Source organism: Zootoca vivipara, chromosome 1 (genome assembly GCF_963506605.1).
Source record: "Zootoca vivipara chromosome 1, rZooViv1.1, whole genome shotgun sequence".
Classification (NCBI taxonomy): Eukaryota; Metazoa; Chordata; class Lepidosauria; order Squamata; family Lacertidae; genus Zootoca; species Zootoca vivipara.
Window position 1 is genome coordinate 82,349,256 of NC_083276.1, and position 24,870 is coordinate 82,374,125.

The window sequence follows — 24,870 nt, forward strand, 5'->3', positions numbered from 1 at the left end:
TACAGGATGATATTCAATATCAGTTATACCCATTGTGCTAGGCTGGCACAATGAGACCGCTGAACTTTCGTAATGTACATTCATTGATTATAATAGGTCTAAGCTCTGAATATGACAGTTGGATATCATCCATACTGTATATTATTGTTTCAAATAGAGAGTTTCACTAGCCTTCATAAAGTAACCAAAAGGAAGAAAAATAATATATTTGTATGTACAGTATCTACAATAAATAAAAATGAGAACATGGTGATAGTGGTAGTTGTAGTACTATGAGTAGATTTTTAGAAGGTTCTTATTGCTTAGAAGGGATAGATATGGAGATTGTATTGATTGCTATTTCCGTGCGAAACCAGACAAATAAACAAGTAGAAGGCACAAATATAGACATGTTGGAATTTAGATTTTCAGATAACACTGGTTGCACATTGGCTTGAAATTGATTGTTCCAGTGATTTATTGATATGGGCCATCTCTCAGTGAGCTTGTCTTCTGTCTTTTGCTTAGCCCTATGTTTCTCTTGGCTTAGAAGTATGTAAATTTTATTAATGTATGCAACTAACTACCATTTCAAAAGTAGCTTTGTGAATATAAGAAAGGGTTTCTTGAAAATGAGAAAGGTGATTCATGATTTGCATATTAATTATTTATGAATAAATAAGAATAAAAAATTATGCTTATTATCCAAAAATTATTATGGAACTTTACAATCTCTCCCCCCCCCCGGCCAATCCAACTTGGTGCTGGTGCTTAGGTGGTTCAGAGATGATTTGGCGTTGGGGTGTACTGTGAGGTGGCCAAGCTTGCTAAACAAACCAGATTATTTGGGATGATGAAAACAAAAAAAGGATTGCAAAGATCTTCAGATATCTATAACTGGCAAATGTAATTCAATGTAAGAGATTAATATGGGGTAAAAATAATAATCCTAATTTCATATATATGCTAACAGGGACTCAACTGGTGGTGATTGATCAGGAAGATAGTTAAATATCTATATCTCTGCATATATTAGTCTGCTACTTAGAGTGAAGAAAAAAATGTTGGATTGTTTAAGTGAGAGAGTGGTTTCTATAGGCACAATCCTATCTATACTCTCAAGCAGTTCTTTCAAAAAGTTAAGGCATTACAAACATTTTAAATATCCCCATTATAGCTTCGTTGCTCCAAAACAAGATTCTGATTTGGGTCTGAACAAAGCAAGTAGCCTCCGAAGTGCTCCAGGCCAAAGCACACCACTTTCTGAATCAACTGGTCGAGGTCCAAACCAAATCTTGTGTTCTGTGCACACCTCTAATATCTATGGTCAGTACTAAAAGTTGTGACGTGTTCTACAAAAGACATTTCCTTTTTCTCCTTAAGGGAAATAAGCCTTTCTGGTATTACTCTGTTTATTTATAAGTATTTTTAGGAAGGTTGCAATAGCCTTTTCATAGTTAAGGTGGAATTTAATTATATCATATATGGTATAAAAATGCAGTTTTTAAGCAGCTCCTTTTTTTTTGAAGGGGCTACTTGTTAAAGGGGTTTTAAGTTTATTTTTATTAGTTTTCAAATTGCTATAGAACCCCGAGGACAGATAAACAATAACATACAAAAACTAAACAAATTAAATAATAACAACACCCAATCTAAGATCAAGACATCCATATTTCCCTAGAAGGTGCAGAGAGAGATAACTGTAAATCTGAAACTATATGGGATTACACACATGAGAGAGGAACTTTACAGAACTGATTGTCCACTTGTCAGACTTAGGGAATGATATTATGCGCTCTGATAATAATAATAATAATTTCTTATTTATACCCTGCCCATCTGGCTGGGTTTCCCCAGCCACTCTAGGCAGCTCCCAACAAAATATTAAAAACAATAAAACATCAAACATTAAAAACTTCCCTAAACAGGGTTGCCTTCAGATGCCATCTAAAAGTCAGATAGTTGTTTATTTCCTTGACATCTGATGGGAGGGTGTTCCACAGGGCAGGCGTCATTACTGAGAAGGCCCTCTGCCTGGTGCTCTATAACCTCATTTCTTGCAGTGAAGGAACCACCAGAAGGCCTTCGGAGCTGGACCTCAGTGTCTGGGCTGAACAGGGCCGGCCCTACGGCCAGGCTGGGTGGTGCAGGGCACCACGGCGCTGGCCCGCCAGAGGGGCGCCACGAGTTGCGCCCGCCCGCTGGCCGGGCAGTCCACCGGTCTGCTGCGCAGCTACGCCCACAGCACCCGCGCTGTGCCTGCCTGCCCGCCGTGCAGCAGCGCCTGTGGCAGCCGCGCTGCACCCGCCCGCCTGCCGCGCTGGAAAACGGGGCAGGGGGGCGCCGGAGGGATCCGTCGCACCACGGCGCCAGGGGCGCTTAAGACGGCCCTGGGGCTGAACGATGGGGGTGGAGATGCTCCTTCTGACCTTCATAGGGGGTTAAGAGCAGTAATAGTTGAGCAGTGGGGGAAGAAGCACCAAGTTATCCTCTTCCTGTTGCAGGTGTGAACGGGAACGGAATAGATTGAAACGGATGATCAGTTCCTTGAGGCATGTTTGAGGTAAACTGTGATGCCAGAGTATTTTACGCTTTGTGACGTCATGGCAAAGGGTATGGCTCACTGTTGAGCTTAACCTGTGTCACACATTTTGGGTTTTGCAAGCTTAATGGGCCATGAATCAGGAAGACGAAGAAGTCCCTCCTCACCTTTAAGGGCGTGGCATGACAGGTACATGTCCACCTGCAAACCTATTCCACAGCTATCATAAGCAGAAGTGTATGCAGTTGGGTGATGAGGGTATCATGGCTGGGCGCATATCACATTCAGTGGTACAGACTCTCCTCACTATGCTGTAATGGAGAAAGGTTGTAAGGGAGAAAGGTTGTTTTCTGCTGCTCCAGGGAAGCGGACACGGAGCAATGGATTCAAACTACAAGAAAGAAGATTCCACCTAAACATTAGGAAGAACTTCCTGACAGTATGAGCTGTTCAACAGTGGAATTTGCTACCAAGGAGTGTGGTGGAGTCTCCTTCTTTGGAGGTCTTTAAGCAGAGGCTTGACAGGCATATGTCAAGAATGCTTTGATGGGGGTTGGACTGGATGGCCCTTGTGGTCTCTTCCAACTCTATGATCCTGCTTGGCAGGGGGTTGGACTGGATGACCCTTGTGGTCTCTTCCAACTCTATGATTCTATGCATCTCTCCTCCTGTGGGTGAAATGAAATTGACCGTTATTCCTGTGGTGTCCACCCTTTATTGAAATTTGCAAAATTAAATTAAGTTACACCCCCTAAAATGGCATGGGGCAAGGGTGTGGCAAGGGGAGTTGGAAATTAAGGCCAGCTTGACTACAGCTTGTAGGCTTACCCAATTAACAGACTTAGGAGCCTGATAGAATTTGAAGATGCTTCTGTACACGGTTGTTATTTATAAACTCGAGTATGTTCTTCTTATATTTAATAAAACCATCCTCATTCTACACCATACTTGGTGTTCTGCCTCATTATTTCTGGTTTCCTAACATAAAAGCACACTTTCTTCTTTTGGGAGTAGGGAATGGTTTTGAACAGAAAATGATTCCCTAGCTCCAATATTGTTTTCTCTACTATCAAGGGAAAACAACTCAAGCCAAACGATTTTGTGCTCAAGGGACTAAAGCTCTTGACATCAGGCAACCTAGTATAAATGTACCAACACTTTCAGACCATTGTATCTTTCTGAAATGAGAAAGGGGCATTATTTAGAGACATAAATTTAGGGTAAGTATTAACTAGCAGGATGAGAGAGTTGAATTTTGCTCTGTTGGAAAGGTTGACAAAAGGGTTGTGACTGAGTAGAAGACTAGGAAACAAAGATGTTTCCCGATGCCATTACAGCATTTGCTAAAGTTGCAGTTGCAATAATCAAACTTCAATGGGTCTAGCTGTCACCTAAAGCTTTCAGCTGTAATCTGGTGCCCACTGATCCCATTAAATTCAGTGAGATTTACTTTTGAGCATACGTGTACAGGATTGCTTTCTCAGTGAGGCACAGAGCTAAAGAGCTCACTCAATTAATTTGTTTTAACCTGTTTGGGTTGTGGTGCATTACTGTGAAAAAAATCAGTATGAAAGAATCAGTATGAATGATGACTTCTCCTAACAATTGGCCACAGATTTCAATTGAAGAAAAAAACAACCCAGTTAGGTTATATTTGTTTCAATACGATTAAAAAAACATGATGTCAAGGGGGTTATTAAAAAGTCAGTCAAATACTTTAAATTCAGAATGCTGATAACGCAAGTTGTTTAATCAGTTGACAGCTGTAATAATTGGAGAGCTTCTGGTTGTGCTGTGGCCTGCCAAACTACATCTAGTGGTAACCTAGGCTAAGCCAGGCCTTTTTCTGTTGCAGAATCCAGTCTCTGGGATCTCTCTCTGGGAAATAAAGGTTGGTAGCAGCTCTGCTGAGTTTTTGGTGCCTCCTGAACATCATAGCTGCCAAGTTAGCCCTTTTTTAAAGGGATTTTCCCTCATGCTGAATAGGCTTCCTCGCGAGAAAAGGGAAAACTTGGCAGCTATGCTGAACATGCATTTATTAACCCATTTTGTTGGTTACTGACACCAAACTTTGAGACATTATCTGGAAACTGCTGTCTCTAGTGCCTTCACTGCCCAGCATTTTCATTTTCTTACAATAGTTAAGATTCTTTGGAGGGGAATTTTGAAAGATAAGAGGAGGAAGAAAAATAAGGAAGAGGAGAAGGAGCATTACATGAGCCAACCATAACATGACCTTCATTCTCTCATTTGAACTATCATAATGGAGATTGCTGGGGAAAGATCCACATTTCCCCAAAAAACTTATGAGATTTCGGCTTTAAAATTATAATTAAATCATATTTTTCTCATGAACAGTAACTACATACCTTTTAAAATTCAAATCCCTGGGGAAACCCAGCCAGGTGGACAGGGTATAAATAATAAAATTATTAAGAAATATTGTGAATGATGTACACCAGGCACTGAAATATTATTTCCACCCTCTCAAATAACAGAATATATACACATAGCTATACATATAGACAGACAGCTATATCAAGTGCTTGCAAGTGCACATGGATGGGGACAATTGCACTATGGTGGATGAGTTCATTCTTGCAGGATTCACAGATCGATCCAAGCTGCAGATCACCCTCTTCATAGTCTTCTTGCTGATCTACATTATCACTGTGATGGGGAATATTGGGATCATTGTAATCGTGAGGACTTGCTCTCAGCTTCAGACGCCAATGTATTTCTTCCTTAGCAACTTATCCTTCCTGGACCTGTGCTATTCGTCTGTTGTAACACCCAAGATGCTAGTGAGTCTTTTTTCTCATAGAAAAGCCATCTCCTACTCTGGCTGTTTCACCCAGTTGTTTTTTTATATTATTGGTGCAACAACAGAATGTTACCTCTTGGCTGCCATGGCATACGATCGCTATGTCGCCATCTGTAACCCACTGCTCTACACAGTCATTATGTCTCAAAGGCTATGTATTTTGTTGGTTTTTGCTTCTTATGTAGCTGGGTTTATAAATGCACTAGTAAATACAGGATTTACCTTAACAGTGTCCTTTGGTGACTCTAATGTCGTCAACCATTTCTTCTGTGATTGGCCACCATTGATTCAGTTGGCCTGCTCTGATACCAGTCTCAACCAAATCCTTGTTTTTGCTATTGCTGGATTTAATGAGGTTACCACCACATTGGTAGTTCTCATCTCTTACACCTGCATCTTCTCTACCATCCTCAGAATACGCTCCAATGACAGTAAGCGCAAAGCTTTCTCCACCTGTACATCTCATCTGACCACTGTCAGTCTGTTTTACGGGACCCTCCTCTTTATGTACTTGCGACCCAGCTCCAGCTACTCTATGGGACAGGATAAAATAATTGCTGCAGTCTACACAGTGTTGATCCCTTTGGTGAATCCCCTGATCTATAGTCTCAGAAACAAGGTTGTGAAAGAAGCTTTCATGAAAGGAATGGGGAAGCTGAGGATTACTTTAGCAATCATCTGCTAGGTAGAACCCGAAGAATAGGGAGCAGAGAATATTTTTGAAATGCAAGAAAAGTTATGAGTAAAAAATAATCACACTTAATAAGCCCAATGAATTTAAGAGATTTAAATAATGTACATCCTGTGACTTCAATAGTTCTATTCTCTGAGTATGACAGCTGGAGGTCATCCATTTTTCATTATTTCAAAAAAGAGAATCATACAAGCTTTCAGAATGTGATGAAATGACCAAAAAAAATGTGTAAATACAATATATACAGTAAAGAAAAATATAAGAACATTGCAATTGTAGCAGTACATATTTAGAAAGTTCTTAGTTATTAGAGTGGACCTGGAGATTGTCCATGAGACTAATCCAGACAAAGACACAGATATGAGGAACAAACTCATGAGAATACAGATATTCAAAACAAAGAAAAAAAGAAGAAATGGGTGCACATTGGCTTCAAATCTGTGACTCCAATAATTTATTAATAAAGACCAACTCTGTAAACTTGTCATCTTTTGTCTTTCACTTAGTTTGATGTTTCATTTAGCCCTGGAGAATATGTGTGTTTTGTTGACATACAAAACTCCCTTTTCAAATGTACTTTTTTCTGTGATGCTCATTTTAAAGGATAAATTTTGAATAAATAAATAAATTTGAGTCATTAAATACAACAAATTCTGGTTGCTGTTGTTCAATAATAATTTATAATAATAATTTATTATTTATACCCCGCCCATCTGGCTGGGTTTCCCCAACCACTCTGGGTGGCTTCCAACAAAATTTTAAAATACATTGGTCTGTTAAACATTATAAGCTTCCCTAAACAGGGCTGCCTTCAAAAATAATAATAATAAAATATTATGTAACACTATTGTTTTTTCACAATGGAAGGATGTGAGGGGGAACACACACACAGAGAGAGAGAGAGAGAGGGAGAGGGAGAGGGAGAGGGAGAGGGAGAGAGAGAGAGAGAGAGAGAGAGAGAGAGAGAGAGAGAGAGAGAGAGAGAGAGAGAGAGAGAGAGAGAGAGAGAGAACCCTTTTGAGTAATAAAAAGAAAAGTGAATAAGGAGGTCCATAACAGGGTAACTCGTGGTCATCTAATAAAACTACATCTTGGGAGACAAAAAAATGTACTTCCTCACACACTTCATGGAATTCACTAACACAAATATACTGAAAAAATTCCTTCAGTAGCACCTTAAAGACCAACTAAGTTTTTATTTTGGTATGAGCTTTCGTGTGCATGCACACTTCTTCAGATACCACCACAAATATACTGGTGGTCACCAACAAGGACAACTTTCAAAGGGGATTAGAGACATAAAGAAGGATCAGGCAAATTCATGGAGGATAAGTTGCTCAGTGGCTACTAGTTATTGTAGCTATAAGTCACCTCCAGTATCAAAGGCCACATTTTTCTGAAACCATGTTCCTGGGTTCCAGCTCAAAGGTATAGCATAGCCTATGTGCATTCAGCAGGCTCCCCCTCTACAGACATGCCCCCAACATGTGGAGAGCAGAGGATGGGGCCAGCAGAGGATTTGACTGTAGGAGCGGAGCTAGAGTGCATGGCTCTGTTTCCCCCCCCCCACATAATGCAGAAAATAACCCTGGAGGGGAAAACACACAGCAATGTACATAAAGCTGTACACAGTACTTTAATTTCCTTTTATTTTTTATTATTTGTATACTAGGGTTGACATATTCCCAAAAGTGAAAATCTGGACAGAGTTGTTGAGCACAAATCCGCCCGGACGCCATTTATCAGAGCGGTTCCCAGACGTATGGCAGCCATATTGTCAGTGCAGCATTTATGTATGAGTTAAAGTAGCCTCTCTTGCCCCCCCCCCCGAAAAAAAATTAAAGGGGGGAAAACTTGATGTACATTTCAAAAATAAAAGATAAAAAACAAATAAAATAAAACCTACATACAGCAACAGTGTTTTGTGTTGTGTAGGCTCCTATGATGTAAGTAATAGGCCCCACCTGCTAGCCTGCTCCCTAAAATATCACTGCTTTGCTCATTTCTATATATAGGGTTCTTCTTGGGCTCCTTGATCACTGCAGATGGTGACATCAATCACAAAATTAAAAGGCTCCTGCTTCTTGGGAGAAAAGCAATGACAAACCTAGACAGCATCTTAAAAAGCAGAGACATCACCTTGCCGACAAAGGTCCGTATAGTTAAAGCTATGGTTTTCCCAGTAGTGATGTATGGAAGTGAGAGTTGGACCATAAAGAAGGCTGATCGCCGAAGAATTGATGCTTTTGAATTATGGTGCTGGAGGAGACTCTTGAGAGTCCCATGGACTGCAAGAAGATCAAACCTATCCATTCTGAAGGAAATCAGCCCTGAGTGCTCACTGGAAGGACAGATCCTGAAGCTGAGGCTCCAATACTTTGGCCACCTCATGAGAAGAGAAGACTCCCTGGAAAAGACCCTGATGTTGGGAAAGATTGAGGGCACTAGGAGAAGGGGACAACAGAGGACGAGATGGTTGGGCCGTGTTCTCGAAGCTACGAACATGAGTCTGACCAAACTGTGGGTGGCAGTGGAAGACAGGCGTGCTCTGGTCCATGGGGTCACGAAGAGTCGGACACGACTAAACGACTAAACAACAACAAAGATTCTGTTTAGCAGCTTCAGCTTTTGTAGCTGGAGTCAGTCTGGGATGCACCCTCCCAGGCCAGGTGGGAAGAGGTCTGCAAGGCAGGGAGCAGGTTTTCCAGGACTCATGACCAAGAAGGTCTCCAGCAGCCTCAGCAGCCTCAGCTTTTGCAGCTGGAGGCAGTGGAAGACAGAAGTGCCTGGCGTGCTCTGGTCCATGGGATCACGAAGAGCCAGACACGACTAAACAACAACAACAAAAATAGGGTGCCTACCAGTACATTCTGCATGGACTGGCTGCATGGCAACATGTGCAAATGGCTTTAGATACCTATTAGGTCCATGAATTACCATATAGTATATATTCAAAAACACATACAAAAAAAACAGTGACAATTTGTTGTTGACAAAGGACAGCTGGACATATAAAGGGCCCCATTGCTTTCAGTAGCTTAGGGACTCATCAAACCTAAATCCGGCCCTGCATATTGTATACCACCTTTTACCAAAGGGCAGTCCACAACATACAAAACGAGAAGACAAAATACATAATAAAACAAGAACAAACCAATAACACACAGACACACCCACCCAAAAAACCCACACATTTAAAAGGCCAAATGCTGGGTCACAGAGGAATATTTTCACCTGGCACCTAAAGATATGTAATGAAGGTGCCGGCCAAGCCTTGATGTGTGTTTGAGAGGATGAAATGTTTTCTAAGCACAGCTGCCAAGTCTCCCGTATTCCCTGGGAAACCCCCGTTTTTCCAGCTGTTCCCAGCTGAAAAAAACGGATTTTTTTGTTTTTCCCCAGTTTATTCTGGCGCGGCGGCCATTTTGGAACTGGGCAAAGCATGCTCAGAAGCGACTTTTGATGCTGCTTTGCCCAGTTCCAAAATGGCTGCAGCGCGACTTCCGGTCTGCTACTTCCGGTCCAGTCCCTTATTTCTCAGGCCGGAACTTGGCAGGTATGTTTATAAGGGTGGGTAACAAATGCATAAACTTTTAGTATGAACGCACACTGCAACAGCAAGCTCATGGTAGAAAGTGAGCAGGGATATGTGTGGAGCCAACCCCCTGGTGTCAGCCTTGCTGTTGCTTTCCTACATGGAGCTAAGCCATTAGCCATGAGGTTGAGGTGACATGGGGACTCACTCTTTTCTTTTCTTTTCTTTTCTTTTCTTTTCTTTTCTTTTCTTTTGTTGCTTTATTCTGGTAACTTTCTTTATTGACCACTTTAAAATAAAGGAATAATTGGGCTTTTAGCTAATACCCAGTATGCCTTATTAAAAACTGCTTGTTGCATGTATAGGGAAATCATGCCATTTTTATGTAGAGAGAGAGAACAGGATAACAATATTTATAGTTTGTGTAATGACAGCTAACAGCACTCAGTGAGCTTTACTTCTGCCCTGCCAGAGACATGCTTGTGAATTTGAATAAAAGCATTTATTTGACCAGCATTTTACACATGGCAAAAATTAATGTGCCCTGGTATGTTTGGGTGGTAGTGGGGACCATTCCATAGATAATTGTGGCCAGATCTGCATAGAAACGGCCACCTGGGTCAGGAAAATAAATGCTGCATAATCTGTCCCTGGGAGAATCAACCTAACAAGCTCATTTGAGAGGGAAATAAGATGTGAGTGTCTAACTAAATTCCTTGCTATAGCTGCTTATTTTTCTCCATAGATGTGTGTGTATTTATTTGTCTGCAACAATTAAAACTATAGGCATGCAAGCAATGTCAAGGGAATACTGAATCTTTAGAGGTATGATTCTGTCTTTCTATTATTTAGAACCTCATTCAAGGACAATAGAACAATAAAAAATCAAGAATTATAATAATAATAATAATAATAATAATAATAATAATAATAATAATAATAATAATATTTATACCCCGCCCATCTGGCTGGGTTTCCCCAGCCACTATGGGCGGCTTACAACAGAAAAATGAAATAAAATAATCTATTAAACATTAAAAGCCTCCCTAAACAGGGCTGCCTTCAGATGTCTTCCAAAAATCTGGTAGCTGTTTTATCTCTTTGACATCTGATGGGAGGGCATTCCACAGGGCGGGCGCCACCACCGAGAAGGCCCTCTGCCTGGTTCCCTGCAATTTGGCTTCTCGCAACGAGGGAACCGGCAGAAGGCCCTCGGTACTGGACCTCAGTGTCTGGGCAGAACGATGGGGATGGAGATGCTCCTTCAGGTATACTGGACCGAGGCAATTTAGGGCTTTAACGGTCAGCACCAACACTTTGAATTGTGCCCAGAAACGTACTGGGAGCCAATGCAGATCTTTCAAGACTGGTGTTATGTGGTCTTGGCGGCCGCTCCCAGTCACCAGTCTAGCTGCCGCATTCAGGATTAGTTGTAGTTTCCGAGTCACCTTCAAAGGTAGCCCCACGTAGAGCGCATTGCAGTAGTCCAAGCGAGAGATAACTAGAGCATGCACCACTCTGGTGAGACAGTCTGCAGACAGGTAGGGTCTCAGCCTGCGTACCAGATGGAGCTGATAGACAGCTGCCCTGGACACAGAATTGACCTGTGCCTCCATGGACAGCTGTGAGTCCAGAAACGTTCTGTGTGAGTGCCTGCAGGTCCTGTCCCTGCCTCTCACCACCTGGCCTAGGGCGGGGCCTGGCAGGCCTCATAAGGACTGCTGCTTCCAACTCTGCTGCTGCCCAGGAGGACTCATTATTGGGTTGTATTCTGTGTTTGTCTAAGTCAGGGTAAAGCCATTAATAATTTCTTCAGCTGCTGGAGGTGGATTTTCTTTGGCCGAGCTGCATGAGATCTAGAGCCACACTTCCATTCTACCTACACCATTCTATTATTATTATTATTATTATTATTATTATTATTATTATTATTATTAAAGATTTTCTTATTTTACAAAGGTAGTACAATGTCTCTCTCATATTTTTTCCATGTAGCAATTTTACAAATCAGTTTCGTTTGTTGCGACATTAGGAAGGAAAGGGTGGAAGAGGTGGGCAGGATAGGGAGATGGGTGGGGTGGGATAATGATGTTTATATTTTACTTGATATTTGTAAGGTTTGGTGTCAGCGTTGTTAGTGCAGGTTCTCTGTTGTTCACTTGTGCTCCTTTGGTGGTCGGGGTTGGTGTAAGCTGTGATTGTTCATTTGTGGTTGGCTGTGATGGTCTTTGGTTTCCTGTGTGAGTGTTTTTGATCAGGTTAGCCATATTGATTTGTATGCAGTTGGTAGATTTTTGTCATTGTCTTGTATGTGATGAAGGGGAACCATACCAGGTTGAAGGCGTCTTCTTCTGTTTGTCCCCGTGTCAGTTTCAGCTTAATGGTTAGTTTTTCTAGTAGGGCCGTTTCCCATACAACTTGGTACCATTGGTCCATGCTTACTCCTGACAGGATCTGGTTATGATGTTTCTGGTTGCTGAGAGTAGGTGGGTTCTTCGTGGCCTGAGTGGGCATTGTTGTCTTGGAAGATGTTTAGTAAGACCAATTCTGGGGTGATTTCTAGCACTTGCTTAGTTCTCTTACATATTTCTCGTACGGTTGTTGTCCAGAATAGTTGGATTTGGGGGCACTGCCACCTGCACCATTCTTGTATGATCATTGATCACAATGTTGCAGTCACTCGAAAACAGGCTTCAAATATTGCGTGTAGCAAGTGCCATAGTCTGTAGATCAGCTTGCACTGTGAAATGCTACCTACTGTAGCTATTGTACGAGTTAATGCTGAAGGGAAGGTCTTTGCCTCTGAAGGATCTTGGGAGAAAAGAGAGGGTTCCAGCCCTTCTTACCTGTCTGATCCTTATCATGGGAAGCTGTGAAGAAGGAGAGCAGATGCTCTGCCTTGAATTCAAAAGCAAATGGTACTTGAGTGTTCAGGAGCTGTTTTTCATTCACTTTTATGACCTTTGGGGTTTAATCTCTGGAGCAATTTGAGAATTCCCCATCTTGGGGAAAAGAAACATTATGACAAAACTTTAGTTGCAATGTTTTTTTTCCTAGAAAAAATGGGTGCCGGTACTCACCATGAAGTTGTTCCAGTAAGTGCCCAGTTTTAAACAACAAGAAAGAGATGCCAGTACCACATCCCTTTGAGTACCCCCTGAAAAAAGCACTGTATTAGTTGTATTTATCATTGCTCTCTTTTTTTCTAAAAAAAAAAAAGTTTAGGGGTACTCTCATTTTCCTACTCATATTGAAATACTGCCCCTCAATGAAGCCAAACTTAGATTCACAAAATGTTTAAGAGTATGCGTACCCCTGCATCCCCCCCAAAAAAAGCTCTGATTATTATAATGCACAAAGGGACGCGGGTGGCGCTGTGGGTTAAACCACAGAGCCTAGGCCTTGTCGATCAGAAGATCGGCAATTTGAATCCCCGTGATGGGGTGAGCTCCCGTTGCTCGGTCCCTGTTCCTGCCAACCTAGCAGTTCGAAAGCACGAAGTGCAAGTAGATAAATAGGTACCGCTCCGGCGGGAAGGTAAACGGTGTTTCTGTGCACTGCTCTGGTTTGCCAGAAGAGGCTTAGTCATGCTGGCCACATGACCCAGAAGCTGTCTGCGGACAAACACCAGCTCCTTCAGCCTATAGAGTGAGATGAGCACCGCAACCCCAGAGTCATCCACAACTGGACCTAATGATCAGGGGTCCCTTTACCTTTATTATAATGCATAGCCTAAGTTGCAGTCTTAAGGAGCTCCCTATGCCAATGGATGAAAAGTTAAGCTTACAAAACTAATTAATTACAGTAAACTTGTTTACGTGGCAGTTCATCATCAAGGATACTTTATTCTTCCATGTAGGACATAGATAGGAATTATATGTGGCACCAAAGCTGTCTTGTGCACCACATGCTACACCAATGACCTAATTCATGCGACAGTCACCTCCAGGCTTGATTATTGTAACTCGCTCTAAGTGGGGCTGCCCTCAAAGCTGACCCAGAAACTCCAGCGGGTGCAGAATGCCGTGGCAAGGCTCCTTACGGGGTCCCGGCCGTGGGATCACATTCATCCAGTGCTTTACCAGCTGCACTGGCTCCTGGTGGAGTACAGGATCAGGTTTAAGGTGCTGGTTTTGACCTTTAAAGCCCTATGCGGCTTGGGACCCTCGTACCTACGGGACCGCCTCTCCTGGTATGCCCCACGGAGGACCTTAAGGTCCACAAACAACAATATTCTGGAGATCCCGAGCCATAAGGTGGCTAGATTGGCCTCTACTAGGGCCAGGGCCTTTTCAGTATTGGCCCCAACTTGGCGGAACGCTCTTTCCCAGGAGACCAGGGCTCTGCGGGATTTGTCATCTTACCGCAGGGCCTGCAAGACAGAGCTGTTCCTCCTGGCCTTGGGGTTGGACTTAGTCTGACCCCTGTGTTTTTCCTCCCTCATAGCTTGGATTTATGGATTACTTAAAATGAGGCTGCATTTTAAATTTAAATTTTAAATTTTCATACTGTATTTTAATCTGTATTTTAATCAATTGCTTTTTATGTTTTATTGTAATTTTATTGGTGTGAGCCGCCCTGAGCCCGGTTTTGGCTGGGGAGGGTGGGGTATAAATAAAAAATTATTATTATTATTATTATTATTATTATTATTATTATTATTATACCTGTGTGCAATGCAGGGCTGTCATGTGAACTAATGAGTTAAGTTCTGGATAGTTTCAAGGAGATTTTCCCCTAAGACAAAAATCCTCCTGTGCTTCCATCTCCCAACCTACCACAGAAAAACAAAGCCCAAGTGCAGGAACAACTTGAAAAAGAAACAAACAAATTCAGAATCATTGTGCCCTTGGGCTGAGGCCACGGTATAGGCACTCCTGGGGAGAGAAACAAGTCTTTCCAGTGACTCGTAGTTTCATACATGCAATTAAGCAATGTTGAGAGTTTGCAGAGGAGCCATTTTCATGCCTCTTAACCATTAAAATTTAAAATTCTGATCTTATTTCCTTCCTTAGAAATAACTTATTCCAAATGTTTTATATGTATAGGATGATATATCGGTTGATGATGATATTTGTGCATTTGGATATGAATGGTGAGAAACCTCAAGTGTACCAATTAAAAACATGTAGCATAAAATAGCAGTGAAGATATTTAAAGAGATGGAAATAGAATGCAAATCAGAAACATTCTAAATTGATGAAGAGGTGTTTTTTTCTGCGAAAGGTTTAATGTATATAAAGGTAAAGGTAAAGGGATCCCTGGCCATTAGGTCCAGTCGTGACCTAATGGTCTACCATATATTATTATTTTTTAAAGACAATTTATTAAATTTTCCAAATAAACACATTAAACAAAAACAAAACATTCGACAACAAACACAACAACACATAATAAACACGAAATTTCCTCTTCTTAACATCTATTCAATTATTACAATTTACTTTGCTCTGCCGAGCTTTGACTTCCCTCCTTCCCCCCATTCGGTTTTCTTGTCCACTTCTATCTCACAGTTCCTTTATTCCATCTACTTAAAGTCAATTCGTAGGATTTATTTCAGTCCTGCAAGTGTCTTTAAACTTCTTCCGTTCTTCTCCATATAGCCCACAAATTTACTCCAATCCTTTTGGAACCTTGACTCTCCCTGGTATCGGATCCTGCTAGTCAGTCTTGCTAGTTCCGCATAGTCCATCATTTTTGTCTGCCACTCTTCAATCGTCGGTAACTCTTGAGTTTTCCATTTTTGGTCTAATAAAGTCCTAGCCGCGGTTGTCGCATACATAAATAATACATGATCCCCTTTTACAATCACCTCTCCTATAAGTCCTAAAAGAAAGGCCTCTTGTCTTTTGGGAAAAATATATTTAAATATCTTTTTCAATTCATTATATATCATTTCCCAAAAATTTTAAATTTTCTCGCATGTCCACCACATATGATAAAATTCGCCATCCTTATCTATACATTTCCAGCATGATTTGCTACTCATTCTATACATCTTAGCTAGTTTTACTGGTGTTAAATACCATCTATACATCATCTTCAAGACATTCTCTTTCAGGGTAGTACATGTGGTAAACTTCAATGTTTGATTCCACAATTTCAACCACGCGTCATATTCAATATTATGCCCAAAGTCTTTTGCCCATTTTATCATCACATCTTTTGTCAATTCATCTTTCATATACCATTCTAGCAACATATCATACATTTTTGACAATAATTTCACTTTGCCTTCCAACAGTTCTATTTGAAATTTGGACCTTTTATCCTCAAAACCTTTTTTTAAATCATTTATAAAAATATCATTAACTTGGTGGTATTGCAATCATGCAGTCAAAACCTCTTTGATTTCCTCATAAGGTTTCAACTTCCATCCCTTTTCTGTTTTCATAAAAATCTCCTCGTAGGTGGCCCTCCTCCCCTCCATATTTATTTTTTTTACCGCCAGGACCTCCACTGGTGAAATCCACCATGGAGTTTTTATTTCTAACAGCGATTTATTTCTCTCCCACACCTCATATAAAGACCTTCTTATCACATGATTTGTAAAACCTTTATGAACTCTTTTTTTATCATACCACAGATATGTGTGCCACCCAAATCTGTTGTTGTAGCCTTCTAAGTCTAATAAGTCTGTATTTCCCAATGTTATCCATTCTCTTAACCAACAGAGACAGGATGCTTCATAATATAATCTCAAGTCCGGCATGGAGAATCCACCTCTTTCTTTCCTAGCCATCAAAATTTTATATTTTATTCTTGGTTTCTTCCCCTGCCAAACGAATCTCAGCAAGATTTTTTGCCACTCTCTGAACTGTCCTGTTCCCTTGATTATAGGTATCGTTTGAAATAGAAATAACATCTTGGGTAATACATTCATCTTGACTGCTGCTATTCTTCCAAGGAACGACAACTTCATTCTATTCCATATTTCTAGATCTTTCTTTATCTCTTTCCACACCGTTTCATAATTGTCATTAAATAGATTAATATTTTTTGCTGTCAGCCATATTCCCAGATATTGAACTTTTTTCGCCACTATGATTTCATATTTCTGTTGTAATTTCTCCTTTTCCTCCGCCTTCATATTCTTAACCACCATTTTCGTTTTCTGTTTATTTAACTTAAATCCTGCCAACTGTCCAAATTTCTCCATTTCCTCTATAGCTTCTGCAACACTTTCATTGGGATTTTCCAAAGTTAAGACCTTCAATTTAAACTCTTTTGCAAAGGCCTTCAATTTAAACTCTTTTGCACCTACTTTAACTCCTTTAATCGTTGAGACTTCTCTTAATCTGTTCAATAATACCTCCAGGACTGTGATGAACAATAATGGTGATAATGGGCATCCTTGTCTTGTACCTTTTGTGATTTCAAAATATTCTGTTAAAACATTATTTATTATCAATTTCGCTCTTTGCTCAGAATATATCGCTTCAATTCCATTCAGGAAGGATCCTCCCACTCCCATCGATTCCAGGTTCTTCTTCATAAACTGCCAAGAAATATTATGAAAAGCTTTTTCTGCATCTATAAACATTAATACTGCAGGTTTATCTATCCTGGTCTCCAGATATTCTATTACATCTATAATATGTCTGACATTATCTTTTAGCTGTCGACCAGGGAGAAATCCTGCTTGGTCCTTATGTATTATCTCATTTAAAATCTCTTTCAATCTCCTTGCCATTATATCTGCAAAAAGCTTGTAATCATTGTTCAATAATGAAATTGGTCTATAATTTTTCACATCTAGTCCATCTGAGCCTGGTTTCGGAATCAATGTTATATATGCTTATTTCCACGTATTTGGGATCCTTCCTCCTACAAGGATATTATTCATCACTTCTGCTAAAACTGGTAACAATTGCCCATTTAACACTTTATAATATTTTGCTGAGAGTCCATCTGGTCCTGGGGCTTTACCTTCTTTCATTCTCTTTATTGCGTTCTGTATTTCCTGTATTGTTATTGAGGCATTTAATATTTTCCTTTCCTTTTCTGGAATTTGCTTCAATTTATATTTATCCAGATAATCTTTAATTTTCCCACCTTCTTCCTTTGCTTTGCTATATAAACTTCTGTAAAATTTTTGAAAAGCTTTCCTTATTTCCTTTGGGTCTTCCGTCACTCCATCTTCTGTTTTAATTTTATTAATTGTATTTTGATTTTGACGTTTCCTCAATTGCCAAGCTAAAAGTTTTCCTGTTTTATTTGCTGATTCAAATTTTTTTTTGTCTCATTTGTTTTATTTTCCATTCTATCTCCTGATTTACTAACATGGAGAACTGCATCTGCAACATCTTTATATTATTTTTGATTTGCAAATCCTCTGGTTTTGCAATCAAATTCTTCTCGTTCTCCATGAGATGTTTCAGGATTTCCTCCTTTTTCTTCTCTTTCTTTCTCTTCAGGAAACTATTCTTCTGTATTAGAAAGCCCCTCATCACTGCTTTACTCGCATCCCACACCATGTCCAGTCCGGTATCTTTATGTAAATTCCAGTAAAAATAGTCCTTCAAAATTTCTTTAGCTTTGTCCACAACTTCCTTATCCTCAAACAAATCTTCATTCATTCTCCATCTGAAAGAATTTTGGTCCTTCCCTCTCATTTCCAAGGATATTGAATTATGATCAGATAATGTTTGTGGCGTAATCTCGCTCCGTGCTACCCTGGGCACTAGTTCTTTAGAGATCCATATATAGTCAATTCTTCCCGGACTCTGATTTGGTTCTGAGAAAAACGTAAATTGTTTAGTCGTCGGGTGTTTTAACCTCCAAATGTCCACTAGGCCCAGGTTTTCTACTAAGTCAAAAAAGGACTTAGGTAACTTTCCTTCATTTTTTGTCCTGTCCAATTCTGGTACCGCCACTCCATTAAAATCTCCCATCATCTACCATATTTTTTTAATGTGGAACAATGGCTCCTAAATAAATACTGTTCCCATTCTAAGTTTGATTCATATTTCTGGTTTTATTTTGCAATGTTCTCAAATGAATACATACATACATCGATATATCTAGCTGTCCTTGGAAAATATGTTATAGATCTCAATATTTGTTGCATGCATGCATCTTTTAGACCCTCTTCCAGAAAGGGATTACCCCATTTCTTACAAAGAACACTTTTGATGAACATATGACCATAAGGAATAACTTTGTCCATACAAGAGGCTCCTAGAACCAAAGACACCAAATTGGGTATCCCCACTAGAAGCGCTAGCGGTAAAAAGGAGAAACATGAAAAGGGGCTGGGCAACGTACAATACTCTATTGACAGAACATGAGGGCCAAAAGAAAATTAAAAAATATGAGGAAGTGAAAACTCACTTCACAACTTGGATTGAATATCACCAAACATACGAGTTGTATAAAAAAGACAAAGAAATAGGATTTCAAAAAAACCCATCAAGATTGGAGAGCGATTTGATAAATAACAAGACAAAAACAATATCCAGAATGTATAGGCTTCTGTTAGAATGGGGAGTAATGGACGAGGCAACCAAAGTGAATATGATAAAATGGGCCCAAGACTTTGGCCGGCCTATAATGATGGAGGAATGGGAACACCTTTGGAAAGTAGAAATAAATTTTACCGCTAGTAATGCTATTAGAGAAAATATGTTAAAGATGCAACACCGTTGGTACCTTACACCCTCCAGACTCTCAAAAATTTATAAAAACTTATCAAGTCTGTGCTGGAGGTGTGAGGGGAGTAGGGGCACTCTGTACCACATGTGGTGGACTTGTGAGAAAATAAAAAAGTTCTGGGGGCTGATATATGAAGAAATAAAAAAAATGCTTGGAATATCATTTCAAAAAAGACCGGAGACACTATTATTAAGTATAATAGGGAAAGACATACCGAACCCAATGAAGGAATTATTCTTATACGCAACAGCGGCGGCCAGGATTCTGGTCGCCAAGAGTTGGAAAGAAATAGAGGTCCCCACAGTATGTGATTGGCAGGGCAAGTTACAAGAATTAGCGGAAATGGCCATTCTGACTAATAATATTCGAGGTAAATCAAAACAAAATTTTGCTGTAAAGTGGGAAAAATATAAATTATATGTGGAAAAATATTGTAAAGGAATATTACCTGTTTTATTGCCGGACTGAAATTTAAATGTGGCGGGATAGTAGACGTTTGGATAGTAAAATATTGGTGCGATAAGAAATATGAACGCATTTGATATTTGATATAGATAAGTGTATTGTGTTACGTACGTTCAAAATTAAGACGAATAAAATGCATCGGGGAAGGCGGGAAGTTTGAGGAAGGAAATAAAATTAAATACAAGAAGGAGTTAATAGGCCCACCCTCTTATCCCACTCCTTAATGGTGAGGGTGAGGACGGTGGACGGGTAGGGTTCTGGGAGGGAAAGGGAGGGGCATGATTCGTTATTATTCATTTATTGACTTGTTGGCAAAGATGGTTTTACATTAAGGTTGTATTTGTATTTTTATTGAGAATCTACATGCACATATTGAAACGTTTTGTAATAAAGAATTAATAATAATAAAAAAGGAATAACTTTGTCCACGTTGCAACTGCAGCTGCTCACCAAAACAGCAAACAAGAAGGAATCCTAGAATTTAGCACTTTCCTAGTCTTGGGTCACTAGATGCTGTTCAACTACAACTCCCAGCATCCGTGACCCTTGGCCATGCTAGCCACTGTTGTTCAGCAAAATCGGGGACCTAAGGTGGGAGGGCTACTCTACCCTCAATCCACATGCTATCTGAGGGACATCAGTCTTTTGAAGGCACCTTTCACTTCCTTGTTCCTCAGGCTGTAAATCAGGGGGTTCAGCATGGGGATCACTATTGTGTAGAATACAGAAGCAATTCTGTCTCTTTCGAAGGAATGGCTAGCATTTGGCTGGCAATATATGAGGAGAATGGTACCATGGAATATAGTGATGGCTGTGAAGTGAGAGGCACAAGTGGAAAAGGCTTTGTATTTTCCTTCATTGGAGCGAATCCTGGATATAGATATAATAATGAAAATGTACGACAGGAGAATGATCACTATGGTGCTAGTCTCCACAAAGGTAGCAAAAATGAAAAGTAACATCTTATTGATGCTGTAGTCAGAGCAGGATAGGGCTAACACTGGGGAAATGTCACAATAGAAGTGATGGATGACATTTGGCCCACAGAAAATTAGCCTAAAAGCAGAACAAGTGTGAACCAGGGCACAAACCATGCCACACATGTAAGAAACAGCTACCAGTTGGGCGCAGAGCTTTCTAGACATGACCACTGTGTACAGCAGGGGATTACAAATGGCCACATAGCGATCATATGCCATCACAGCCAAGAGGTAAGACTCAGCCACCACCAAATTGACAAAGAGGTACATCTGTACTGCACAAGCAGAGAAAGAAATTCCTTTGGCCTCAGAGATGATGTCAATGAGCAATTTGGGTGTGATGGATGAAGAATAACAAATGTCAATAAAGGACAGGTGACTGAGGAAGAAGTACATAGGAGTGTGGAGTCGCACTTCAAGCCGGATTATGAGGATGATGCCAAAATTCCCCATCAAGGTGACAACATAGATTGCGAGAAACACCAAAAAGAGGAGGATCTGCAGCTCTGGGTGGTCTGTGAAGCCCAGGAGGATGAACTCTGATACCAAAGTGTAATTTCCTCTCTCCATTCCTTTGAGATCGTGCTTTATCGCTAAGAATTGGGGAAGGTGGTGGCGGATACAAAATTGTTGACTCAAAAATCAGCTTTGAACAAGATTATCTGTTGACATATTATTTTGTCAATGAAGAGTGCCACAATAAAGGCTTCATATTGACACCTCTGTGCATGGTCTGGATAGAGTCTTTTGGGCTGGATAGAGAGATCTGGATGACTTAAATGATCCTGTAATTGGTTTGAAAGGGAACCAGATTAATCAAAGGTTGATCACTATGAAATATTCTGTATTCATACTGGATATGTTTTTCTTGTTTTCTCATTTCTTATTTGCTGTCCTGTGTTCCTGTGTGAGGAAGGATGGCATATAAATTTAATTAACAAAGAAATAAAATGCAAGAAGCATATTAAATTCAAAGTCCACTCACTACATTTTTTATTTATTTTTATTTCAAAGGATGCTTTTGTTTCTCAGGTTTTTATCAAACCATTCTAGAAGAAATCTCAGCTAAAAAAATACTGTGTGCAAAAATCTTTATGAAACAGGTCAATTTAATATCAGTATTAAAAACTATTAGAATGTTGTCCTAGTTCAAAGGTGCATTTTTCACATATCTTACTAGACAACCAAGGGATGGACCTATTGAAGTCTTTACTACATCTATTTACTGATCAAATTAGAAATGGGTACATGAAACTGCTTGCAGGAATCAGGATACATAGCTAGTGTTATAATGACCACAGAATGTGAAAGGAGAAGGAAAATCTCCCTGCAGTTGTCTAAATCTGGGGTAAAGTTTATGGGAAAGCTATGTAGCTATTCTAAGAGTTAATGCTGAAGGGAAGGTCTTTGCCTCTGAAGGATCTTGGGAGGAAAGAGAGGGTTCCAGCCCTTCTTACCTGTCTGATCCTTATCATGGGAAGCCGTGAAGGAGGAGAGAAGATGCTCTGCCTTGAATTCAAAAGCAAATGCTACTTGAGTTTGCAGGAGCTGTTTTTCATTCACTTTTATGACCTTTGGGGTTTAATCTCTGGAGCAACTTGATAATTCCCCATCTTGGGGAAAAGAAACATTATGACAAAACTTTAGTTGCAATGCTTTTTTGCTTTTTTTTAAAAAAAGGTGCTGATACTCACCATGAAGTTGTTACAGTAAGTGCCATACTTTTTAACAACAACAAAAAGAGGTGCCAGTACTGCATCCCTTTGAGTACCCCCTGAAAAAAAAACCTGTATCGGTTGTATTTATCAGTGCTTTTTTTCTATAAAAAAAATGTTTAGGGGTACTCTCATTTTCCTACTCATATTGAAATACTGCCCCTTAATGTAGCCAAACTTAGATTGACAAAATGTTTAGGAGTATGCGTACCCCCAGAAAAAAGCACTGATTATTATAATGCACAGTTATCTTTAAAGGATCAAATAACACTGCTACCATTCCTTGCTCCACCAGCCGCAGGCTACACTCTTTACTTCCAAACTTACCCCCTGACTTACAGGACCAGAGTGTTGGGCGATCTATTTTCTAATCAAACCTAGAGATCCTTTGAACATAAGTTCTCAGTACAGTGATACCTCAGAAGTCGAACAGAATCCATTCCAGAAGACCGTTCGACTTCCAAAACGTTCGGAAACCGATTGGCTGCATGAAACTCCTGCGGCCAATCAGAAGCTGCAGAAGCCCCATCGGACATTTGGGTTCCAAAGAATGTTCGCAGACTGGAACACTCACTTCCGGGTTTGCAGTGCTCAGGAGCCAAAACGTTCAACTCACAAGGCATCTGGGATCCAAGGTACGACTGTAAAGTGAAGTACAGCCATACCTTGTTTTGCAGCCCCAGTTGCTAACTGAAAAGGACGCAGGGAAAAGCACCGTGTCTGTGCATGCACGCGGAACAGTTTGCGCCTTTGTGCATGCGCGACGAGTGATTTAGCACTTCTGCGCATGCACAAGCAGCAAACACGGAAGTAATCTGTTCCGGTACTTCTGGGTTTGCCGTGGACATTTGCTGGAATGGACTCTAGACAAGGCAGACATTCGCGGAGGTATTACTGTACAGCATAGGCAAGCTGCAGCTCATGTGCATAAATGTCAGAACTGAATTAAACTTTGGCTGCCTTCAGTGTGAGAGAGCGAAAGCTTGGAAATAACAGGCTGTGACTTGAGCCACGTTGTTGGGCTTGTATAGCTCTATTTAGGCATTCCGCTGCAACACAGCTGTAATTGTGTGGAAAGCCAGAGTGGTGCTATACCTGGTTATCTGCCCCCAGCCCTATGAAGAGGCGGGCAGGGAGGGCAAAATCTCCACTCCTCTGTTAAACCATGCTGCAGCTGCCTTTAAATGGAGGGCAAAGTGCTTCACAGAGCACTTTAGCAAACAAATTAGGATGGCTTAAGGACTCCAATTGGTGTGAAAATGGTTTGAGAAACAAGGCATCAAATAGTAGTATTGTATAAGAAAGTACTAGATACATGTGTATTTTGAGTTATGTCGTGTGAACATGTCCAGCACTGGAAATGCAGTTGAGTACACAGTAAATGGGAGTCTGAACACAGCCTAAGTTGCAGTCTTAAGGAGCTCCTTATACCAATGGATGAAAAGTTAAGCTCATAAAAATAATTAATTAAACTTGTTTATGTGGCAGCTCATCCTCAAGGATACCTTATTCTTCCATGTAGGACATAGATAGGAATAATATGTGGCACCACAGCAGTCTTGTGAATGACATGCTACACCAATGACCTAATACCAGGACCTGAGTGCAAAGATGCAGGACTGTCATATGAACTAATGAATTAAGTTCTGGATAGTTTCAAGGAGATTTTCCCCTAAGACAAAAATCCTCCTGTGCTTCCATCTCCCAATCTAACACAGAAAAACAAAGCCCAAGTGCAGAAACAACTTGAAAAAGAAACAAACAAATTCAGAATCATTGTGCCCTTGGGCTGAGGCCACGGTATAGGCACTCCTGGGGAGAGAAACAAGTCTTTCCAGTGACTCGTAGTTTCATACATGTAATGAAACAACGTTGAGAGCTTGCAGAGGAGCCATTTTGATGCCTCTTAACCGTTAAAAGTTAAAATTCTGATCTTATTTCCTTCCTTAGAAATAACTTATTCCAAATGTTTTATATGTATATGATGATATATTGGTTGATGGTGATATTTGTGCATTTGGATATGAATGGTGAGAAGGCTCAAGTGTAGCAATTAAAAACATGTAGCATAAAATAGCAGTGAAGATATTTAAAGAGATGGAAATAGAATGCAAATCAGAAACATTCTAAATTGATGTGGTTTTTTTCTGCCAAAAGTTTAATGTATATATTAACCAGTAAATATATGTTTTAATACTCAAACTAAGGGGTGTCAAAGACATGGCTAAAGGTTTTGCCAGGAGATGTAGAGAAAAGGTAGGATTTGAAATATTGAAAAGAATGGCAGGATTTGGAAATGGCTTAGATATAGGAGAAGGAAGAAGATGAGTTGGAGATGATTACAAGCTTGGACACAAAGGAGTTGACCAATATCCTTGTAGACTTTTACAGCATTAGCAGCCAACTAAAATAAAATATATTTTTTTCTTTCAGCTCCAATGCCATCAAGTGTCAGAGACAGACAAAGACTGGCATCCGAGAG

The 24,870-nt window shown here is 40.3% G+C and overlaps 2 protein-coding genes across 3 annotated transcripts; one reads left to right on the plus strand and one right to left on the minus strand.

Moving 5' to 3' along the window:
- The first annotated feature begins 5,079 nt into the window (after nt 1-5,079).
- Nucleotides 5,080-6,030, plus strand: LOC118097665 (olfactory receptor 5AR1-like). The gene has a single exon (XM_035140779.2). It carries the CDS (start codon nt 5,080-5,082, stop codon nt 6,028-6,030), a length of 951 nt encoding a protein of 316 aa, XP_034996670.2.
- A 7,584-nt stretch (nt 6,031-13,614) lies between these two features.
- On the minus strand, nt 13,615-21,265 carry LOC132592509 (olfactory receptor 5L1-like). Of its 2 annotated transcripts, XM_060277524.1 has the most exons (2): nt 20,330-21,265; nt 13,615-13,849 (listed from the first exon to the last, which is right to left on the minus strand). In XM_060277524.1, exons 1-2 carry the CDS (start codon nt 21,241-21,243, stop codon nt 13,786-13,788), a joined length of 978 nt encoding a protein of 325 aa, XP_060133507.1. In that variant the 5' UTR covers nt 21,244-21,265; the 3' UTR covers nt 13,615-13,785. The 2 variants fall into 2 exon arrangements, with proteins under 2 accessions (XP_060133507.1, XP_060133508.1); XM_060277525.1 differs by lacking the exon at nt 13,615-13,849 and having other exon boundaries at nt 20,127-21,265.
- Between the last annotated feature and the right edge of the window lie 3,605 nt (nt 21,266-24,870).